General features: G+C 31.4%; 1 protein-coding gene across 2 annotated transcripts; it reads left to right on the top strand.

Annotated features, from left to right (window-relative positions):
• Window positions 1-1,106: 1,106 nt before the first annotated feature.
• LOC140040576 (uncharacterized) lies at window positions 1,107-18,295 on the top strand. 2 transcript variants are annotated; one of them, XM_072086614.1, is made up of 8 exons: window positions 1,107-1,370; window positions 4,568-4,675; window positions 7,929-7,971; window positions 10,060-10,158; window positions 11,839-11,913; window positions 12,316-12,420; window positions 14,607-14,699; window positions 15,114-18,295. In XM_072086614.1, the coding sequence occupies exons 2-7, from the start codon at window positions 4,586-4,588 to the stop codon at window positions 14,657-14,659; spliced, it is 465 nt and encodes a 154-aa protein (XP_071942715.1). In that variant the 5' UTR covers window positions 1,107-1,370; window positions 4,568-4,585; the 3' UTR covers window positions 14,660-14,699; window positions 15,114-18,295. The 2 variants fall into 2 exon arrangements, with proteins under 2 accessions (XP_071942715.1, XP_071942714.1); XM_072086613.1 differs by having other exon boundaries at window positions 1,108-1,370; window positions 10,057-10,158.
• The last annotated feature ends 1,273 nt before the right edge of the window (window positions 18,296-19,568 follow it).

Raw genomic sequence — 19,568 nt, 5'->3', positions numbered from 1 at the left:
AGATATGTGCAAAGCAGGTTGTTAATTATCAATACTGATTATACTCAATCTCTTCTGTAGATCGCCTGAAGCCTAATACGTATAGACAACTCTGTATGGATTTTCGCCAATGGAAATAACACATCATTATAGTCACACCAGACGCGAAAGAACTTCGGAGACCAAGTATGCGTATTTTTTCTTCAGTCCTTCTGAGCCATTAAAAAAATATTCTGGTATATAAAACTTTTCAAAATACAGACAGTCTGAACATATTGAAGACGGGTATAACATTGAAATTAAAATGATACGGGAAAAAAAAATTAATTTTGGCAAACTGGCGTATTGCAATAAACATTAGAGAAGTCCACAAACGGCAAAAGTTGTATACTTTTAATTTTTATATGATTTTTTATATGTATATCAGTATGCTTATATTTCTTTTTGCTCTTTGATTTTTTTTTCCTTATTGTACGACGCATGATTTCTGAATACATTGTTTTACATAGACTAGCCCCAAATATGTAGTTATTGTACGTATGTGTGCCAAAATAATTATCTTTTTTGCTATTCTAAGTCGAAACATGACCAGACTAGAACTTAGACTATGTTTTACACTGATGAGTATTCAGATGTTATCACAACATTTTTTCATCGTTTTATATTATCTGATGAGTGTTTGTTTTGAATTGTAACATTGGTAATTAATGTATCTTTCGAACCATTTTCCCTTGGTTGTACTGTAATCGGATGAGCTAGCTGAGAGCGACACTAAACACGAAACACGATCTCCCTCACCTTAAGTCGTTCGGATTAACATTGATGTTATAGTATCATGCAAAACGTAAAAGCTACTATTATCATACCGACTTAGTCGTAGAGTAATTAAAGTTAATAAAACGTACTATAAATTATATATTTGTTCTAATAATACAGAGTACAAACCCTTCTCTTTTAATCATCATTCCGTTTAATCGAGTGGGATACACACATAAAACGTGCGCGTGATTCAATTTTTACTTGATTAATCATTAAATATGAATTTCATTTCCGGTTGACTGGAGATTGATTTGCATTAATGTAATTGTTTTCACTTACATGTAGTATTCTTCAGAGAGAGAGTGATTGTTGATACCAACACATTCTTTCAAGGCATCAATACAATCAAAGACTATCTGCATTTCAACAGGCCATCTACGTCATCATTTCAGTGACTTAAAATACCGACAGCGGTGAAAATCTATCTTAATTGTGTCTTGCCGCTTACCTAGACGCTTTCGGACTGGTTGGAGACATTTCAGTATATTTTATTGTATTTAATTGCAACTACTACACATAATTCATAATCGTTGTTCGGGTACTGTTTTTTCAATCGTGGTATATTATACCTGGTAAGTTTCTCTTTTATATTTTGTAACCTTTATATCTCAATTTGTTTGTCTTTGATGACAAAAAATACCATGCATGTATCTACTAATGTACGTATTATGCAATAACCGTTTGGTTCGTAATGTTCCGTGTCGTTACGTTTTTCAATTGTTAACAAGTGTCCAAACCCTTTTTACATGTGCTGCATAGCTTTAAGCAACATAGAATATAAAGCAGGTTTGAATTATAAAACTGTAGTACAAATAACAAATAAGTACAGAAAGAAAATTGTAATTTTAAAATTGTACATAATCAGCTCAGGCGTCTTATTTCCATACAGTATATCTGTACTGAATATTTGAGGTAAATATTACTTCACCATAACATTCTTCATTTTGCAGTGAATCCTAAAGAAATAGTATGTTACGGTGATACTTATTGTAGTGTTGATTTTTAAAAAAGATTTGTCATTAACTTACGTTGTTTGTTTCAAAGTAGTTGCATGATCAGGAAAAATAAAGATCAGATTCTCGAATTATTTACTAGTTAATAATGTAGGAAAACATATTGCTTCATTGTAGAAATTATTATTATCATATATCATATTGATAAACAATTATTCTCCAAATTTTGTTTTTTTTTTCTCAATAAAGTTATATCTTTAGAAAACTAAGACAAAATTGCACTAAGGAAGAGTTAGTGTTACCGAAAGGGCTGTATTTCCTTTCTGGACGTTTTACTTTATCGTTTCGATTTAGCTGTTTGCTTATTGTATTTATCTTCATTCAGATTCAGTCACTGATACCCACAGCGTTGTTATTTTTCAGTAATTTGACTTTTGATATTACAATATCAATGAATTAAACTGTAATAATATAAAGGCATTGCACTTTACTCGGCTTCGTGTCGGAAAAAAAAGTACTCCACTAATTATGTTTATGTACATCCTTGGAGTAATACAATAATACTCATGTATTGAACTCTAATGCTGCTCTACCATCATTGTTGATGCGTTTACCTTGGTTTCAAATGCTACTTGACGCCTCAAGATGACTTCATAAAGTATGATTAAAATATTGTGTAAACTTAACATTATATTTTCTTATTTTGTTATGTTTGCCAAATTGTATTTACCTATATTACTTTAAAATTACTGCCATAAGAAACAATGTCTTTCTTGTTGGAATTTCAAAAATTTGGGTTTTTTCAAAATATATTTAGTAATGTATATGACATGTAGTCCATCTTTATCAGTCTATATTCGACATTCTATGAATTAATTTTGTAATTTCATTTTCTATTTCAAATGTTATTAGATTCAATCTTTGTTGCCCATCTTTCTTTGTGATTGTCAATACATGTAAACAAGTCAAATGAAATTAGTGTACCAATTAGATAGACATAACAAAATAAATCAAATATTCGCATTCAACATTTATAAAAATGTCGCTTAAAATGTTAATATTACAGTATAATATGCAAACAGCCTCAGTTGTATATTTTATATTTTCTATTTTAATCTTTTATTTATGTATAATTATTGATGATGTACATATTTATTTTATTAGGGGCTATTTTGTAAGAATGAAAATTAATATATATAAAAAAAAGTTAAATAAGAAAAAACAGTAATTTCGGTTGCAAAGAAACGTTTGCAAAATAGTATGTTTACAATGATATTTCTTCTTTCTAAATCTACTGAAATGGAAATAAAGGTTAGTGTACTGTATTTCACAAAAGACAAAAAAAGACAATTGGAACCATACAATGTAGCCGTCTGACTGATTATGGTCCACCAAAAATTGTCGCTTTCTGAACACGTACCGTGCGTAATAGCACCTCACGGACGATAGACGGAAGGCACTTAAGGACATTTTAGTCGCGTGCAACGCGACTCTACAGATCATGTCGGTTGGTCGGTCGGTCGGTCGGTAAATACTTACTTGAGCACGCGACTGCAGCCATGTACTGTATATAGCCTTGTTTCCGAACATGAAAGAACAACGTAAAGCAGATAAGAGCAATTTCAATGTAAAATTTCAATCAATTGCGCGTTCAGAAGGTCTTTTGAGCACAACGTTTTCGGGAACCGGGAATTATTGTACGGTTATGTTACTATTCATAGCATGCAACGGATCAGATACATATACATAGATCTTGCAGGTTTAACATTAGTTATACATTTTTTATTTACATAATTCACCTCATCTTGTTTGTATTACTTGTCATTTAATGTCTGCGGACTGTAGTTTTTTATTTAATCTATCGACTCATGATGATGAATATCAATAGCTTTTTCAAGCACATTCGGTTAGCTCATTTCCTAGGATAAATCGCGGCACTAAGCCCTGTTTTGACATGCCTCAACCACAAAAGACTATCTTGCAAAGTAGCATAATATTTGTGAGTAAAAACATTATTAATTCAGGTCCCAGTGGAGGATGAATGTATCTGATTGGTCGGATTGGTTCGTTTTTTAAAACTAGTTATTTAAAACTTAAATATATCAATATTTCTAGTTATTGAGCGATGTGTGTATAATATAAAATTAGCAGTATGACAGTCTATTAGCATTTGAACTGGAATTAAAAAAAATATCGTTTCTCCATGAAAACAAAATCAATCAATCACACGTGATAAAAACTAAACTAATGGTTTTAGTCGCATCATGGGAGGCGCAACAATATGGTTTAGTAATCGTCCCGGTACCACTCTGCTGAGACATGAGTTGAACTCCAGACCCTGTGTTTAGTAAGTATACCAAAAAAATGAATGTTTATGAGTTGAATGTGGGCATGAGTCAAAAGATTGATTTTCCGCGAAAGTCACAGATGATGCACAAGACACGGCATCACGTAACTCGTAATCATCCTCGCGTTGTGCAAAATAAAAATGACTAACGTGTAATATAACCATTAAATAAAACCAGTGAATAGAACTTTTACAGTTCAATATAACTAAATACTGAAGGAACGAAATTAAACACTAACACCTTATTTTTTGTTTTAACTTTTGAACTATATAAATAAACTTACAGCAGATTGCAAAAAAAAATTAATTTGTAATTAAGTTTTTGGTCATCAACTTTAGATTTTGTTATGATCATTTACATCTTTTCAAGTATTTTAATTTGTATTTATCGATTTTCTTCTTATTTAATGAATAAATGAATCGAATGACAATGTTATTATACTGTTTAAATTTGTGGGTTTTTTTTCAGAAAGAAATCGTGATTACTATGATTAGGTGTGCTGTAGACGTTATCCTGTTTATTACACTGAGTTCTATATTGGTATCAAGTCGAGCACTGCCCTTACAACATGGCAGAGTAAGTGAAATATAAAATGTTCGTAGGGCCCGTATGTTAGTTTGTCTTTTTTCACTTTTCTATAATTGTATTAATTAACTGCTGGTGGCTTTATACAATCTTAGATTTGGCAATTCAACCAATTTAATCTAATTAAAGTGGAACCTCTAATAAGGGGACACCTTCAGGGCCATCAAAGTTTCCAATTAATATAGGAGTGTTTCTCTAATAGGAGTTTGCCGCAGTGTTAACAATAAAGCATCCCCATAATAATAGGATATCCCTTGAATAGTGTTCAAAGGAACGGTAGTGAAGAAGTAACTCATTGATTCTGACGTTATAGAAATATGACATGGAGTGACTATAATTTCTCAATTCTTCTTCCAATGAAACAAACATAAAAACCAGTCTTTGTACAATATAATATCATCGTTTTCAACCATAATGTCTTTATGTTATCGTTCAATCAAACTGATTATACTAAAATAGATTGAACTCATATGTATAAATGGTTTACCCTACTATACCAACGTACTTGTCTTAGCTTCGATAGACATGATACCTTCCAAGAAACTAAGAATAAATTAAAACTGGAATGTTTTTTTTAAAGAGAACAAACAAATCACAAATAAAGGCACTTAGAGACGAATACTTGGACACTTTTCAAATATCTTCGACACCATATTGATTAATTGTGTCGATTTTGTAATGAAATAGCTATCTTGTCTACTATTAATAAACCTATACAAACAACACACGATAAACTAAACAATAATTAATTATTAATTTGTAGTGCATTGCTGACAACAATAATTGTAACCCATTTAAACGGCTGTTTAATAAGTAAAAGTTCGCTTATTGATGGTACATTAATGACAACATTATTCTGGGTTTCTTTTGAAATGTCAATGTCAGGTCAATTATAATTTCTATAAAAATTTACATTCATTACAGAAATATAAGCATAATCATTGACAAATAATGTACTGATGATCCATATGTGAAATAAAATTGTAAAAGAAGATGAATCTCGGTTTAGCGTACGCTTCATTAATCACGTCATTGTTTGAAATCGGATTTTACTTACGATGCTCCTTATAAATTCGATTATATAAGTATAATTAAGGCTATAACTTTACTCCCATTGAACGTAGACTATTTAATTCAGATATAAAATATGCTTTTACGGTACTTTAGATATCATATAGCAAGTAAGAAATTAATACTGTAATTTTTTTCTTTACGCATGTTACGTCATCAATTACGTATAACAGCTCTGTCTATACTATCAAAAAAATATGTGATGTGCCCATATATGGACATGATGATGTCATATCACTACCATTTTTGGGCACATCAATACTATATTTAGGGACATCACACTTCTTTTGTCAAACTAGTTTGATAGTATAGACAGAGCTTTAGTCATCGGATTCTGAGTTTGAAAGGAATTTGTGATAGCCTAATTTGTGTTACAGTTAGAAGAACCCCTATTTTATTATATAATAATATATTTTATAGATACAGCATTGAGAATCGGGTAGTTAAGTTATGACTCAAGACTATAATATGGACTAGTTTAAGTATAAGCATCGTCTATGCGACGATCATATACAATTCAGCCTTAAATATTATCATCTACCAAACAGTATTGCCATATTTGATTTGTAATGCAGTACACTCATTTCTCATTTATCATGGAGTAAAAACATGATTGTTTTCCATGATTTAATTTTCCAAAATACCGTTAAACCGAAATCGGATACGACTCCTTCTGTATTAAAGTAACGGATCATGAATGTATTAATGTTGCATACGATACGATAGGAGGAAAGTTTATTGCAATCTAAAATAAAACATTTAAAATAGAAGTTTAAAAAAAATAATTATGAAAATATTTATAAATTGTACGTATAAAAATATAGGTAAAAATATACATCTTTAAAAAACATAATTAATATAAAAATACATTATTTACAAATACGGGTGCACTCGGGTCAGGGATACTACCAAGAATTGAAAAGAAATTGGTGATAAATCTTATCGAACGTTCGGTTTTCACTCTATGGAAAGGGAAAGGTATTTACGTTGCATGGTACCATGGAGAAATATTATTTCTCCATGATGGTACGGATGTAGTCTTTATGAAACACTACACAAATTCAAATGAAATTATCACCTAATTATTACCTATTTTGTCATAATAAATTGTTCATGCTTTTTGGAAAACCTCCGAAAAATTGTAAAAATAACTTAATTTGCTGTATTTTTTTAAAACAAATTTCATATTTTTTTGTGAAATTTCGTATTTTTATTAACAAACAATCAATAAAATATACTTATAATTACAACTTTATAAAAAGTTGTAATTCATTTAAAATTAAAATTACAATAAGTATCTAGCCAATCGATTTCAGGCAGAATCGATTTTTTTTAATGAATGAGACAAGGTGTCATCTACTGTATTTTGACCTGGTTTTGTTGAACAAACATTATAACATCAGGTATAGATAATGTTTTATTTTTAGTTGTTTTATATATTTTTAAGTAGCCTACGTCATCAATGTTTCTCTTTTTGTTAGTGACGTATAATTTATCCATACAATACAAGCATTGTCATTATTTAATAGTCAAATATTTTGCAATAATAATACTGCATTAAAGATATAGACAATTATTTCAAGACACATATAGCCTTAAAGTATCATTTTCATCACAAAAATAGCATTTTTTTCAGAAAAATAATATCATTTAATTACATTTCAAAGATTAAGCTGATTAACCCATTATCTTATAACAAACATGTACACTTAGTTAGTAACGTCAGAATGCAGTGTATACTTTAAAACATGTTTCAAAAATCGCATCAACTGTATGCATATGTGTCCTCCGCAAGTATCAGCGTTTAAAAAAAAAAATTTTATGTTATACGATTTGTATCCACTTCCCTGTATGATTGATGTGTAGTGACAATCATCTATGAACTAATTTAATATCTTTATTTCATTAAAGCTCTCTTAAATTAATATTATTTTAGTATTCGTCCTAAGATTATATTGAATACAAATTGTTTCAATAATAAAGAACGCATGTGGCCGGGTTCTTGAGGATGTTATATACAGTTGTAATGTTTTGATTACCTAGCATTTTGCAGGTGAATAGGAACAAGCAAAATTGGTAAGAAAACAAAACTGATCAGAACAACCTACTCTCGTTTAGAACATTTAGGAGGTGTCAATCGTTATTACACTGATAAAGATATATTCCATTACAGGTGACTCCAGAAAAATCATACGAGGGATTTTTAGACGAACCAGGTAATGTAATTTGATTTTGTTATTTGAGTTGTAGGCGTATGCATGTATTAGTTGGGGAAAAAATAAAAACATCTATTGAATTTAGAATATTTTACGTAGAATTAATCACGTCTAAGCAAATTCTTATTTATTCTTTATTGCCATTGAAAAAGAAAACCAACAAAGTCTTGGAAGTGAGTTGGCAAGAGAAAGGAACTTAATACGTATTATGCTAAAGCTTTACCTACACTATCAAACTAGTTTGACAAAAAAAAGTGTAATGTGCGGTAGTGATATGACGTCATTGTGTCCAAATATAGGCACATCATTTTTGTTGTCACATAAAGTTTGATAGTGTAAACAGAGCTTAAGAAATAGTGTTCCTCTTTTCCCAATTAGTAGCACTTGAAGATAAAAATATATCATGCAAATATAATATAAAAATGTCAACAATATAAAATCTTAAATTCATTAACTTTAAAACACATGCAGCACATTTGCATATAACTATGCTCAATATTAAGAAGTTTAGTCTTAAATAATATATTCATTTATAAAGTTTTAAGATGAAAACCGTCAAAAGTAAAATACACAATGAGGAAAAATATTATTTATAGGCCTACAGGGTATTTATGATTAATATAACTGGACCTGTTTTTTGTTGTTGTCTTTGTAAATTCAATTTTAATTTTAAATTAAAATAACAATAATAATAATAATGGTAGTCTTATACTAATGTTTCTAAGCGCTTTACACACAAAATGATTCATTAAATATCCCAAGATACCAACAAAAGAAAGAAACAGCAGAATCATTTACACCACTCCGTTCTCTAGTACTTTGAAGATACGAGAGCTCTTCATAACATAATTCACAGGAGCTCGAGCGAAAAAGACATCTGTCTATCCTATCCTACAAAAATAAGAAGTAAAAAGATGTTGCTTACGACTTTAAAAAAAAAACATACAATAGTACAAAAGACTATTTAATTAACCATATATTCCTGAATGTCACCTTGCTGTATCATCCAAAACTATCCTGACTATGCATCAACTCGCTGGCATGTTAAAAGCAACACTTAAACAAGTCTTCTGGCAAATGTATTAACACTCAACATCAAATGCTTCATCAAACATTCAATATATCAAAACAATGTTATTCTAAATTTAGTCAAAAGCTGTACATCAATTGCTAACTTTAAAAAAACGTTAATGTTACTAATTTTTGATGATGTTTTCTGCTTAATGAAATGTTTAGGCCTATACCATTTTAACTCTCATTTCTAGTATAATCTTGTTCCCATACATTTTTCTTGAATTAAATGATTATGACAATGACAATGACAACTTCTTTTATTTTCTTTATAAAGAAAGTAGATAAATAAACGACAAAATTAACATTTATAATTACAAAATTAATTTAAACAAAGAAAAGGGGAAAATTCTATTTTTGTTATTGATGGAAGAAGGTTGAAAGTTAAAAGTTAAATTCGGCTCTGAATTATCATCAATCTCATGTTTTTCCATGTTTGTCAAGAAATGTTATGCATTTCATTAACACCAAATTCTAATTAGGATCTTAGTACACTGTACTAGATGCACTGATGATAGATTCAGTGTTGTAGTCTGCTTAGGTCCATAATCCACCTTATCCGTCATATTACATTAAACAATGCGCTTAATCTCTATGAGATTTAATAATTTATCCAGCAAATCCCTTTTTACGAAGTGTCAGCTAAAACTATCCTTCATTAAGAATTTAATTGCGTTCCTATTCTTACGGAAAAGAGTAAGTAAACGATCTGAACACCATAAACGAGCTACTTATAATCCACAATTATCCAAATTTAGAGCATACATCGTCAATACTGTACGGTATTTATTGTATTACACAATATATGTATGTCTCTTGTCTTGTTTTGTACTGAAAAATGTATTTTGGTTAATAATTTATCTCATTTATCTTCACTCACTAAATGAAATGCTATTTGAATATTCATAAGTCAATGATTTGTTGTAACCTTTGACCTTTTACATTTGTCACAAAATAGGACTAAAATCAGTAAATTCCCAGGATTAAAGTCAATAATCTTTGTTTTCATTTCAGAAGTGTCAGAAGATAGTTTATACCGCAATAACATATTAAGTGATTATGGGTGGCGAAAGAAGGCAGTTCTCATGACAGATCTGAAACGAGACCAATCACACGGTAAACCAACCATTAAAGAATGTTACATACGCAGCATTAAATAGTATTACTACAGCGGTGATGACGTATCTAGTAGTATTAGTAACACAAATAAGACACACATCTATCGAGTCTAAAAGTAAAAGATGTTCTTCACACGCTAAAAAACCTAAGGAATATGCGCAGAATAGTATCGAGACGAGAGTAATGGGGGAAATGTGATTAGTGTATACAACAGCTGTAGCAAGGACAGCAAAACATAAATGTTGTTTCATAATACAGTAGTATCGTATAATACTTTTTTTTACCGTTAATAAATTGAGTGGTTTATGATATCTAAGACCTTGGGATTATCTTCAAAGTCAGGGCAATTGTATTTTTTTTAAAGGACCAGTTAAGTTTCCAAAAAAATCCAAAAATGCTATGACCCAGGAGGTCAAACGCCTTCGCATACCATTAGTACAGTCACCCAATTACGTTAGAAGATGTGTACGACACTATGTTTTTCAAGTAGCTACTTTGCGTCTATTTTTATACTATTGACAAATTGACAACCCCGTTGGCGTTACAATGTCATTAAGGTTCAATTACAGCCTCAGTGTATCGCATTTTGGAATTATTATTGCTGTTTATTGCCCGTGTTCCGTCTTCTTAAATCCGAATATAAAGATAATTCTTTTTATAAATAAAGATAAGATTGATAAATTATTTTAATCTTTCGGATGTGATGACAAATTGAAAACAGATAACGCTAGTACACATCTTTATCATATCTGTTTAAAAAAAATACTATTTATAGACCAATATGCAGTTTATTCAATCAATCTAAAAACAATATTATTAATTTTGTACTGTTGTTTTAAAAATGTGCTTAGCCTGCTGAAAAATCCCCTGAATTCTCATAAATTTCTTTTATTTGGAAGGCTTTCACACTTTTTTAAATATAAAATCCATGAAATGGGTTTCACCATTGAAATAAAATTCGACTTCAATGAATTTGATTTTCAATTTGATTGGTGTCTACTGTATTAGATTTAGCACAAACCCATGCTTTTATTTTATTTATTTTTTATTTAATTTTCAGCAAAAGTGATTTTAAAAAAGTACTCTAACTGCGATATATAGTCGCATCGATGACGTCAAAGCATTTATGATGACATTATATATCATTTATATATTGTCTTTAAGTTGGAAAAATTAAGGTGACTTCACTTAAGGCAATAAGTATAAATGATCTAATGTGTAAAAATGAAGTATGGTGATAGCACTTATGTTTCCGAGCGTGTAGTTTGTTCAATTTTGAATATTGCCTTTTAGACTCTTGCCTTGGGAAATGTTCTCAGTGACTTTTAATACACAGTTTTTGCAGTCTAAATGTGTTTTGATAAATGGTAGAATTTCACTAATTAACTTAAATACTTACCGCTGTAAATAATAGTTATAAGGATATGATTGATACCGGAACAAAATAGATTGCTGAACATAAATAAAATACACCAATATGTGTTTGAGGCATGAAAAGATACATAATAGAAACTATAAATATAACGTAAATCATACACAAATGTTGGTTAAGAGAACTTTCAAAGTGCACAATACCCGACCCGACAGTGTAGATTTAAAATCGTTACAATAACTCCGTATGACGTCAATTTCTTTCTTATTCCTTTCCACCAATTTTTACATGTTATGTCTTTGTAGAGGGCAAGGACAAAGAAGACAAAAGGAATCAGAGAAAACATTCCTTTCGAGGAATGATAGGGAAAAGATTTTTTGGTTAGTATTGAATGAATGGAATGAATAACCCTAATTAAAAAATAACAAGCAATAACTTGTTTCATTTTAGTGTTCACAAATGTAGAATGTTTATTAGTAACAAGTAACATAAAGAGTTCACCACAGAAAGGCCAAACTGTAGTATGGGGTTGCACCTTCTATATCAACCAGAGTTATGTTTAATTTGTACCACAGTTGGCTGGAACAATTCTTGAAGATATTCTTGGATGGAAGTTCTCGAACCTACCTTGAGCAGGCTTAGGGCAGTCACACTAATGACAGCATTGGTTGAATAGGTGGAAGAGTATAGCATACTACCCTAACCTCATTATCGTGACATCAAAGTATATTCCTTCTTTAATTTTTTTAATCTAATGTATTCATATTTTATTTCTTATACAGATCAGCAATTGCCTTCACAAGCAGAAAGCAAAATGTGCATGATGGAAGTTGTTATAGGTTTTCTTTTTGGTGAAGATCAATCAATAAATGAACCAGAAGTTAAACGTAAGTATTACATTACTGTGATGCTATAATGATAGACGATGTTTCAGGTTCAATCAATTGCCTTCTTGAGAATAATAGACGTGAGTACTTTCCGAAAGTTTTATATATTATTACCGTAATGAAAACACATTAAATCGATCGTACTTTATTAACATCAACGATGATCCGTTACAAGTGTATCAAACACTGATCCCATCTGTAACAACAGAGTGGACAAGGGAACACGCCATCATACACTGATCCCATCTGAACCTATAGTGAAAAATGGGAACACGCCATCATACTCTGATCACAGCTGTACCAACAGTGAACAATGGGAACACGCCATCATACAATGATCCAATCTGTACCAACAGTGAACAATGGAAACACACCATCATACACGGATCCCATCTGTACCAACAGTGAACAATGCGAACACACCAACATACACTGCTTCCCATCTGTACCAAGAGAGTGGACAATGGGAACACGCCATTATACACTGATCTCATCTGTACCAAAAGTGACAAAAGAAACCTGCCATCATACACCGATCCCCCATCTATACCAACCGTGAACAATGGAAACACACCATCATACACAGATCCCATCTGTACCAACAGTGAACAATGCGAACACACCATTATACATTGAGCCCATCTGTACCAACAGTGAACAATGCGAACACGCCATCATACACTGCTTCCCATCTGTACCAACAAAGTGGACAATAGGAACACGCCATTATACACTGATCCTATATGTACCAACAGTGACCAAGGGAACCTGCCATCATACACTGATCCCATATGTACCAACATTTATCAAGGGAACACGCCATCATACACTGATCCTATCTGTACCAACAGTTTCCAAGGGAACACACCATCATACACTGATCCCATCTGTACCAACAGTGACCAATGTGAACACACCAACATACACTGATCCCATCTGTACCAACAGTGAACAATGCGAACACACCAACATACACTGCTTCCCATCTGTACCAAGAGAGTGGACAATGGGAACACGCCATTATACACTGATCTCATCTGTACCAAAAGTGACAAAGGAAACCTGCCATCATACACCGATCCCCCATCTATACCAACCGTGAACAATGGAAACACACCATCATACACAGATCCCATCTGTACCAACAGTGAACAATGCGAACACACCATTATACATTGAGCCCATCTGTACCAACAGTGAACAATGCGAACACGCCATCATACACTGCTTCCCATCTGTACCAACAAAGTGGACAATAGGAACACGCCATTATACACTGATCCTATATGTACCAACAGTGACCAAGGGAACCTGCCATCATACACTGATCCCATATGTACCAACATTTATCAAGGGAACACGCCATCATACACTGATCCTATCTGTACCAACAGTTTCCAAGGGAACACACCATCATACACTGATCCCATCTGTACCAACAGTGACCAATGTGAACACACCAACATACACTGATCCCATCTGTACCAACAGTGAACAATAGGAACACACCATTATACACTGCTCCCATCTCTACAGCTAGACAGTGAACAATGGGAACACGGCACGATCGTATTTTATTCTGTTATTACGTAACAATTTCTTATAACTATTCACGCATAGCGCAATCGCATTTATGCAGTTGTCTTCTGTTGTATAGGCCTAAGCACCGGAGAAAGTATATCGTCCGATTTTCAGAGAACAACTTTGTTAATGAATTTGTTTTCCTCTTGTAATTCCTAATAACTTAGCTGGATGTGTGCTTTAAATTTTCGGTCACAGCGTCAAAGTACTTTCTAAATGTTTTTACGAGTTGTCACCATAATTTTGTTTATTAAATATTATTTGCAAATTGCATTCAAAGTATAGGTAATCACAGACACAACACCTTTACCAGGTCCAATTATTTCTCAACCAGAAACATCATTTAACAAATTATATACCGCTATAAAATGTTTATATGTAAAGTTAAACTCATGATACTAAGAAAGTCACTAAAGGTGCGCCTAAAAGTAGTCCAACATATTGTACGAACCTAATACAGGTACACATGAGCATAACATACAATTATTGGTCTTCAATTCAGTTTTAGTGTATAATGTCAATAAAAGTATACGACGACTGTACAATTCACTTTTATACAATGTCGTATTGCGTTCAAAGTTGTTATACTTTCATTTTTTTTAAAGATGTATGGACACGATGTAAGGACAATGCCAATAATAGACTATTAGAAAACTGAGTTACCAGATTCAAATTGATAGAGAGAGTAGTTATTTTAGGTAAGTTTTGCATTGATGCTTCTTACTGTCACGCATCATTGCTTGTCAGATCCGAAAGTTCATTGTTTGACTAAAAAACATTGGCCTAAGATGACTTTCCTAAGTTTACGGCTTCTGCTCAGTGCGTGTGAAATATATTGATAGTGACGACTGTACACTTCATACTCCATTATTCGGTTTGTGTTTTTAGGAGGACTCTGCTCGCTCAGCACTCACATGCAATATGCACTTTCAGTAATAATGCAAGGTTATAATAATGGCGCAATATTATTAACCTCAATATAATAATAATTATTATTAACAATGTTTTTCTGCGTATTTTCAACAATAGTAGTCCTAATTTAATCAAAGCAATGTTTACATTTAAGCATTTCAATATGACTATTTTTATGATAATATTTTATTAATTTCTAGATTGGTTGACCCACTTAGAAAAACAAATGTTGATGGGTAGCGAACAGATATACGTAATACACAAAATGGTATTCCAATTTATGTAAATTCTGCTGTATTTTAGTGCCTGCTACTGGAGTGTACATCGTGCCTATTTATTTTCTTCTTCTTACAGACATGCCTCTTTTTCTTCTCTGAGCTGTAAATTTAATTAAAAGCAATATTGATAAATCTAATAGCAAACGTATTGCTGTGTAAATCATTGTCAAAATGTTGTTAAAAAACATTCGTTCGATATAACCAGTGGCAAGTATTTGATACAATTTAAACATTCACAGATTAGCACAGATTCTATCAGACACATCTAAATTAGAAGCGTGTACAACATCCGTACCGATATACATTTTTACTCTGTATAAAGTACGATGTTATTTTTTTTTGCTAATTTCATTTTTCTTTTTGTTAACAAACATTTATGAAATCAAATTGGAATTAAGAAGACATTTGAAAGTACGATTGCCGTATATTAACTGAAATTGCATTTTATATTAAACTTATTAGAATAAATTTTTCAGTTAATGTGTTAATAATTTATTTATATTCACCTTGCTTCAGGACAATATAAACCCATAATTTTCTATGGATTAATATTTTTTTTTAAGGACATTTTCCATTGATTGCATCATTTCTTGTGAATATTAAAATTGTATTTAAAAAACAAAACAAATCACCGTCATGTTTCTGTCTCTTCAAACGAAGTGTTATAGGCCTATTGCAGTAAATTTAAAAGAAATTAAAAAAAAAAATTATTAGTTGGATGATTGGTTAGGTTGTGCATTAAATGATCGATTTTGTAGGTAGAGTGGTTAGTATGTGTCACACATGTGTGGAATAGTTGATTGTTTTGTGGGCCGCTGCTGCCTCTCACAAGCTTTTTGGAGATTTTACTTTTCTTAGTTTAATCAAATTATTATATTGTATTATGAAATAAATATTACTTTTGACATGACTTAATTTATGGTGTTTGTGAATAGAAAAGCTGGTTTGCGAATATGTGGAAAGAACTGTAGGATGGTGTATGTGGATAAAACTGTTGAATAACAATATAATGGTGTATGTGGATACAACTGTAGAATGGTATGTAGATAGAACAATAGAATGGTGTATGTGGATACAACTGTAGAATGGTATGTGGATAGAACAATAGAATGGTGTATGTGGATACAACTGTAGAATGGTATGTGGATAGAACAATAGAATGGTGTATGTGGATACAACTGTAGAATGGTATGTGGATAGAACAATAGAATGGTGTATGTGGATACAACTGTAGAATGGTATGTGGATAGAACAATAGAATGGTGTATGTGGATACAACTGTATGATGGTATGTGGATAGAACAATAGAATGGTGTATGTGGATACAACTGTAGAATAGTATGTGGATAGAACAATAGAATGGTGTATGTGGATACAACTGTAGAATGGTATGTGGATAGAACAATAGAATGGTGTATGTGGATACAACTGTAGAATGGTATGTGGATAGAACAATAGAATGGTGTATGTGGATACAACTGTAGAATGGTATGTAGATAGAACAATAGAATGGTGTATGTGGATACAACTGTAGAATGGTATGTGGATAGAACAATAGAATGGTGTATGTGGATACAACTGTAGAATGGTATGTGGATAGAACAATAGAATGGTGTATGTGGATACAACTGTAGAATGGTATGTAGATAGAACAATAGAATGGTGTATGTGGATACAACTGTAGAATGGTATGTGGATAGAACAATAGAATGGTGTATGTGGATACAACTGTAGAATGGTATGTAGATAGAACAATTGAATGGTGTATGTGGGTAGAACAATAAAATGGAGTATGTGTAGAAAAAGGTCGATTTGGTGTGCACGTGTAGAATGATTGATTTATCGGAAGAAAAGTTGGTTGGTTGATTTGTGTATAATTGTTGGTTTGTTAAGTTCCAACAGCTGATGTGTGTTCCTAATGGGCGAATTCTGGTCTGCTTATAATGGTAGGTTCATGGATTACATTATATGTGGTTTAATTGATTAGTTTATCTGGCCTCTGTAATAGCTAATGTAATAGTAACGAATTAGCGATTTTATTAGTTTATTGACGTGTTGAAATTCGACAGAAAGAAAAATGAAATGTGCAAAAAAACTAAGAGTTATCAGTTAGTATACTTAATGTGGTTGAACAACCAATTCAATGTATATTGTCCTGTCTTGAAATTAATTACTTATGTAGTTAAAATTTGAAATTGTAAATAATATATTAATTGTTTGAAAAACAATATGGAAATAAAAAAATCATCTGTAGTAGTAGTTTGCCCTTTCTCTTTCTCAGTAATAATCTATCTTCTAAAGACTTGTTGTTTCATAAAAATAAGTTTTAAAAATAGAAATACTGAAATATTTATTTTTAAAATGTTTACATTCAGTCATATTATAAATTAAGGTACAGCATCGCTTCTGATACAGTATGTTTGGTTATATGTAGCAATATTATTGCATAGTGTAATTGAATATGGAAGGGCCATTTTTTGACCATTTAAAAAAAAATTTGCAAATTTCGTTTTATTTTCTGACATAACATTACTATTGTATGAATCTAGTAAAAAAGATAATAACGCAATACAGTATATTATTGGCCAATTTTTTTTTTATCCATGTTTTGCCTACAGAGTTTTTATTAAATAGCAAAATATTTGGGTCTATAAGGTGATATCGCGATTTATGGTCAACATAAAGCAATATATTTATAAATATAATTGCATAATAATAATTAAATCTTGAAAAGTTAACATTTTGCCAGAATTGCGAATAATCCCTGTAAAAATAGACCCATTTTAAATTTAGATGATAATAAAAACGAAATATATAGTCATATAGGCCTATAGCAATATTATTCTATAACATTTTGAAATATATACTTTTTTCTGTACTTTTGACTTTTGTTCTCGAAAATTGCCAACATATCAACTTTTTAAAATTCATTAAAAAAATTATTGAATTTTTTTAGTGGAATATTGTTCGGTGAATGATGAAAGGTTATATTTCCACGAGGCGAAGATTATAAACATTCATTACTTGTTTTATATAAATAGACCTAAATGGATTCATGTCAATTAAATAAGATTGAATAAAGGGTAGGCCTACATATTGATTCACATTGACACAGCTAATATCTATTTGTTTTTTTGTGTAATATATTTACATTGCATAACAATTATCTATATTTTGTTTTTTTTCATAATAATATTAAATATTATATTTATTTGGATTTTATAAACACACCTCTGGGGCGGATTGCTATTAAACAGTCTAACTGATGGTCTTAACTCCCCGATTAAAGCCGGCTTTATCAGATAGAAGGTCTTACTAAAGCCATCTCTGTTAGACCATTGCTATAAAACAGTTTTAGATAAGGCCGCGTAAAGTAACAAACTGAGGGTGTACTTTGCGCGTAGAATACCAAATAAGGTAATGTTCGTCACGCTTTTTCAATTCACAATCATAACAGTACGTTTATTTCTAAGCAAGAAAATCTATTCTAGGCCTATATGAGAATAAAATCACCGTCGTTCTTATCTTACACCTAAAACTCGTTCAATAGGTTTTTTTCGTAGTCACAAAAAAAGTAGGCCTACATCTTAACCATCGTTAAATAGGACGTATTATATAACACCTAAATAAATTCCTGTCATTTGATTGGACGAATGTGGGTCACATGGCGTGCAATAGTACGCACTATTCAACGATCGTTAAATAGTACTTTTTGAAACATTTTTGCGTACGAAAAAAAAAAACGTTTCGCGGATGAAAATAAATCTAGTATACAAATTACCTTAAATTTTAGATACTGTAATATGGCTCTGTACTGTGTGAAATACAACAGCGCCACCTGTCGTCTGGCCTCAGTTTCGTTTGTAAACACCACCGCGAGCAGCAGATTTTTTTGTACGATTTGGACATATATATGTACTAATTTCATTCAAAAAGGCATTTAAATTAGCTTTAAATCGTTTTTAGGATTTTTATTAATTAATGGAGACATCCTTACAAGACGTGGAATTGTTGGAAAAACCATAATTAGCCTAGATTAGTTCCAATTGTCTGTCGAAGTTTTGCCTTTCAGCCAAGCTAGGCCTAGGCTAGGTCTAGCCTAGGCCATGATAGTAAAGCTAAGCCTAGCCTACGCGTTTTAGCCTTGCTAGGCCTAGGATTATTTGGTCGCTTGTTGACATAATTAACACAAAAGTAGCTGTGTTTATGAAATCCATATAAATATAACATTTAATATAAAATTATTAAAAACCAAATGTTATTTTAATATAATACATAATAATATTATTCTTGTATTATCATAATATATAATGATATAGTCACCAGTTATTTCAAAAAAAGAAATAGAAAGGTCGAAATGTGTCCATTTCTTGGAAG

This window comes from Antedon mediterranea, chromosome 2 (assembly GCF_964355755.1).
Source record: "Antedon mediterranea chromosome 2, ecAntMedi1.1, whole genome shotgun sequence".
Taxonomy (NCBI): domain Eukaryota; kingdom Metazoa; phylum Echinodermata; class Crinoidea; order Comatulida; family Antedonidae; genus Antedon; species Antedon mediterranea.
Note: the sequence above shows the minus strand (reverse complement) of the source record. Positions and strands in the feature narration are given on the sequence as shown.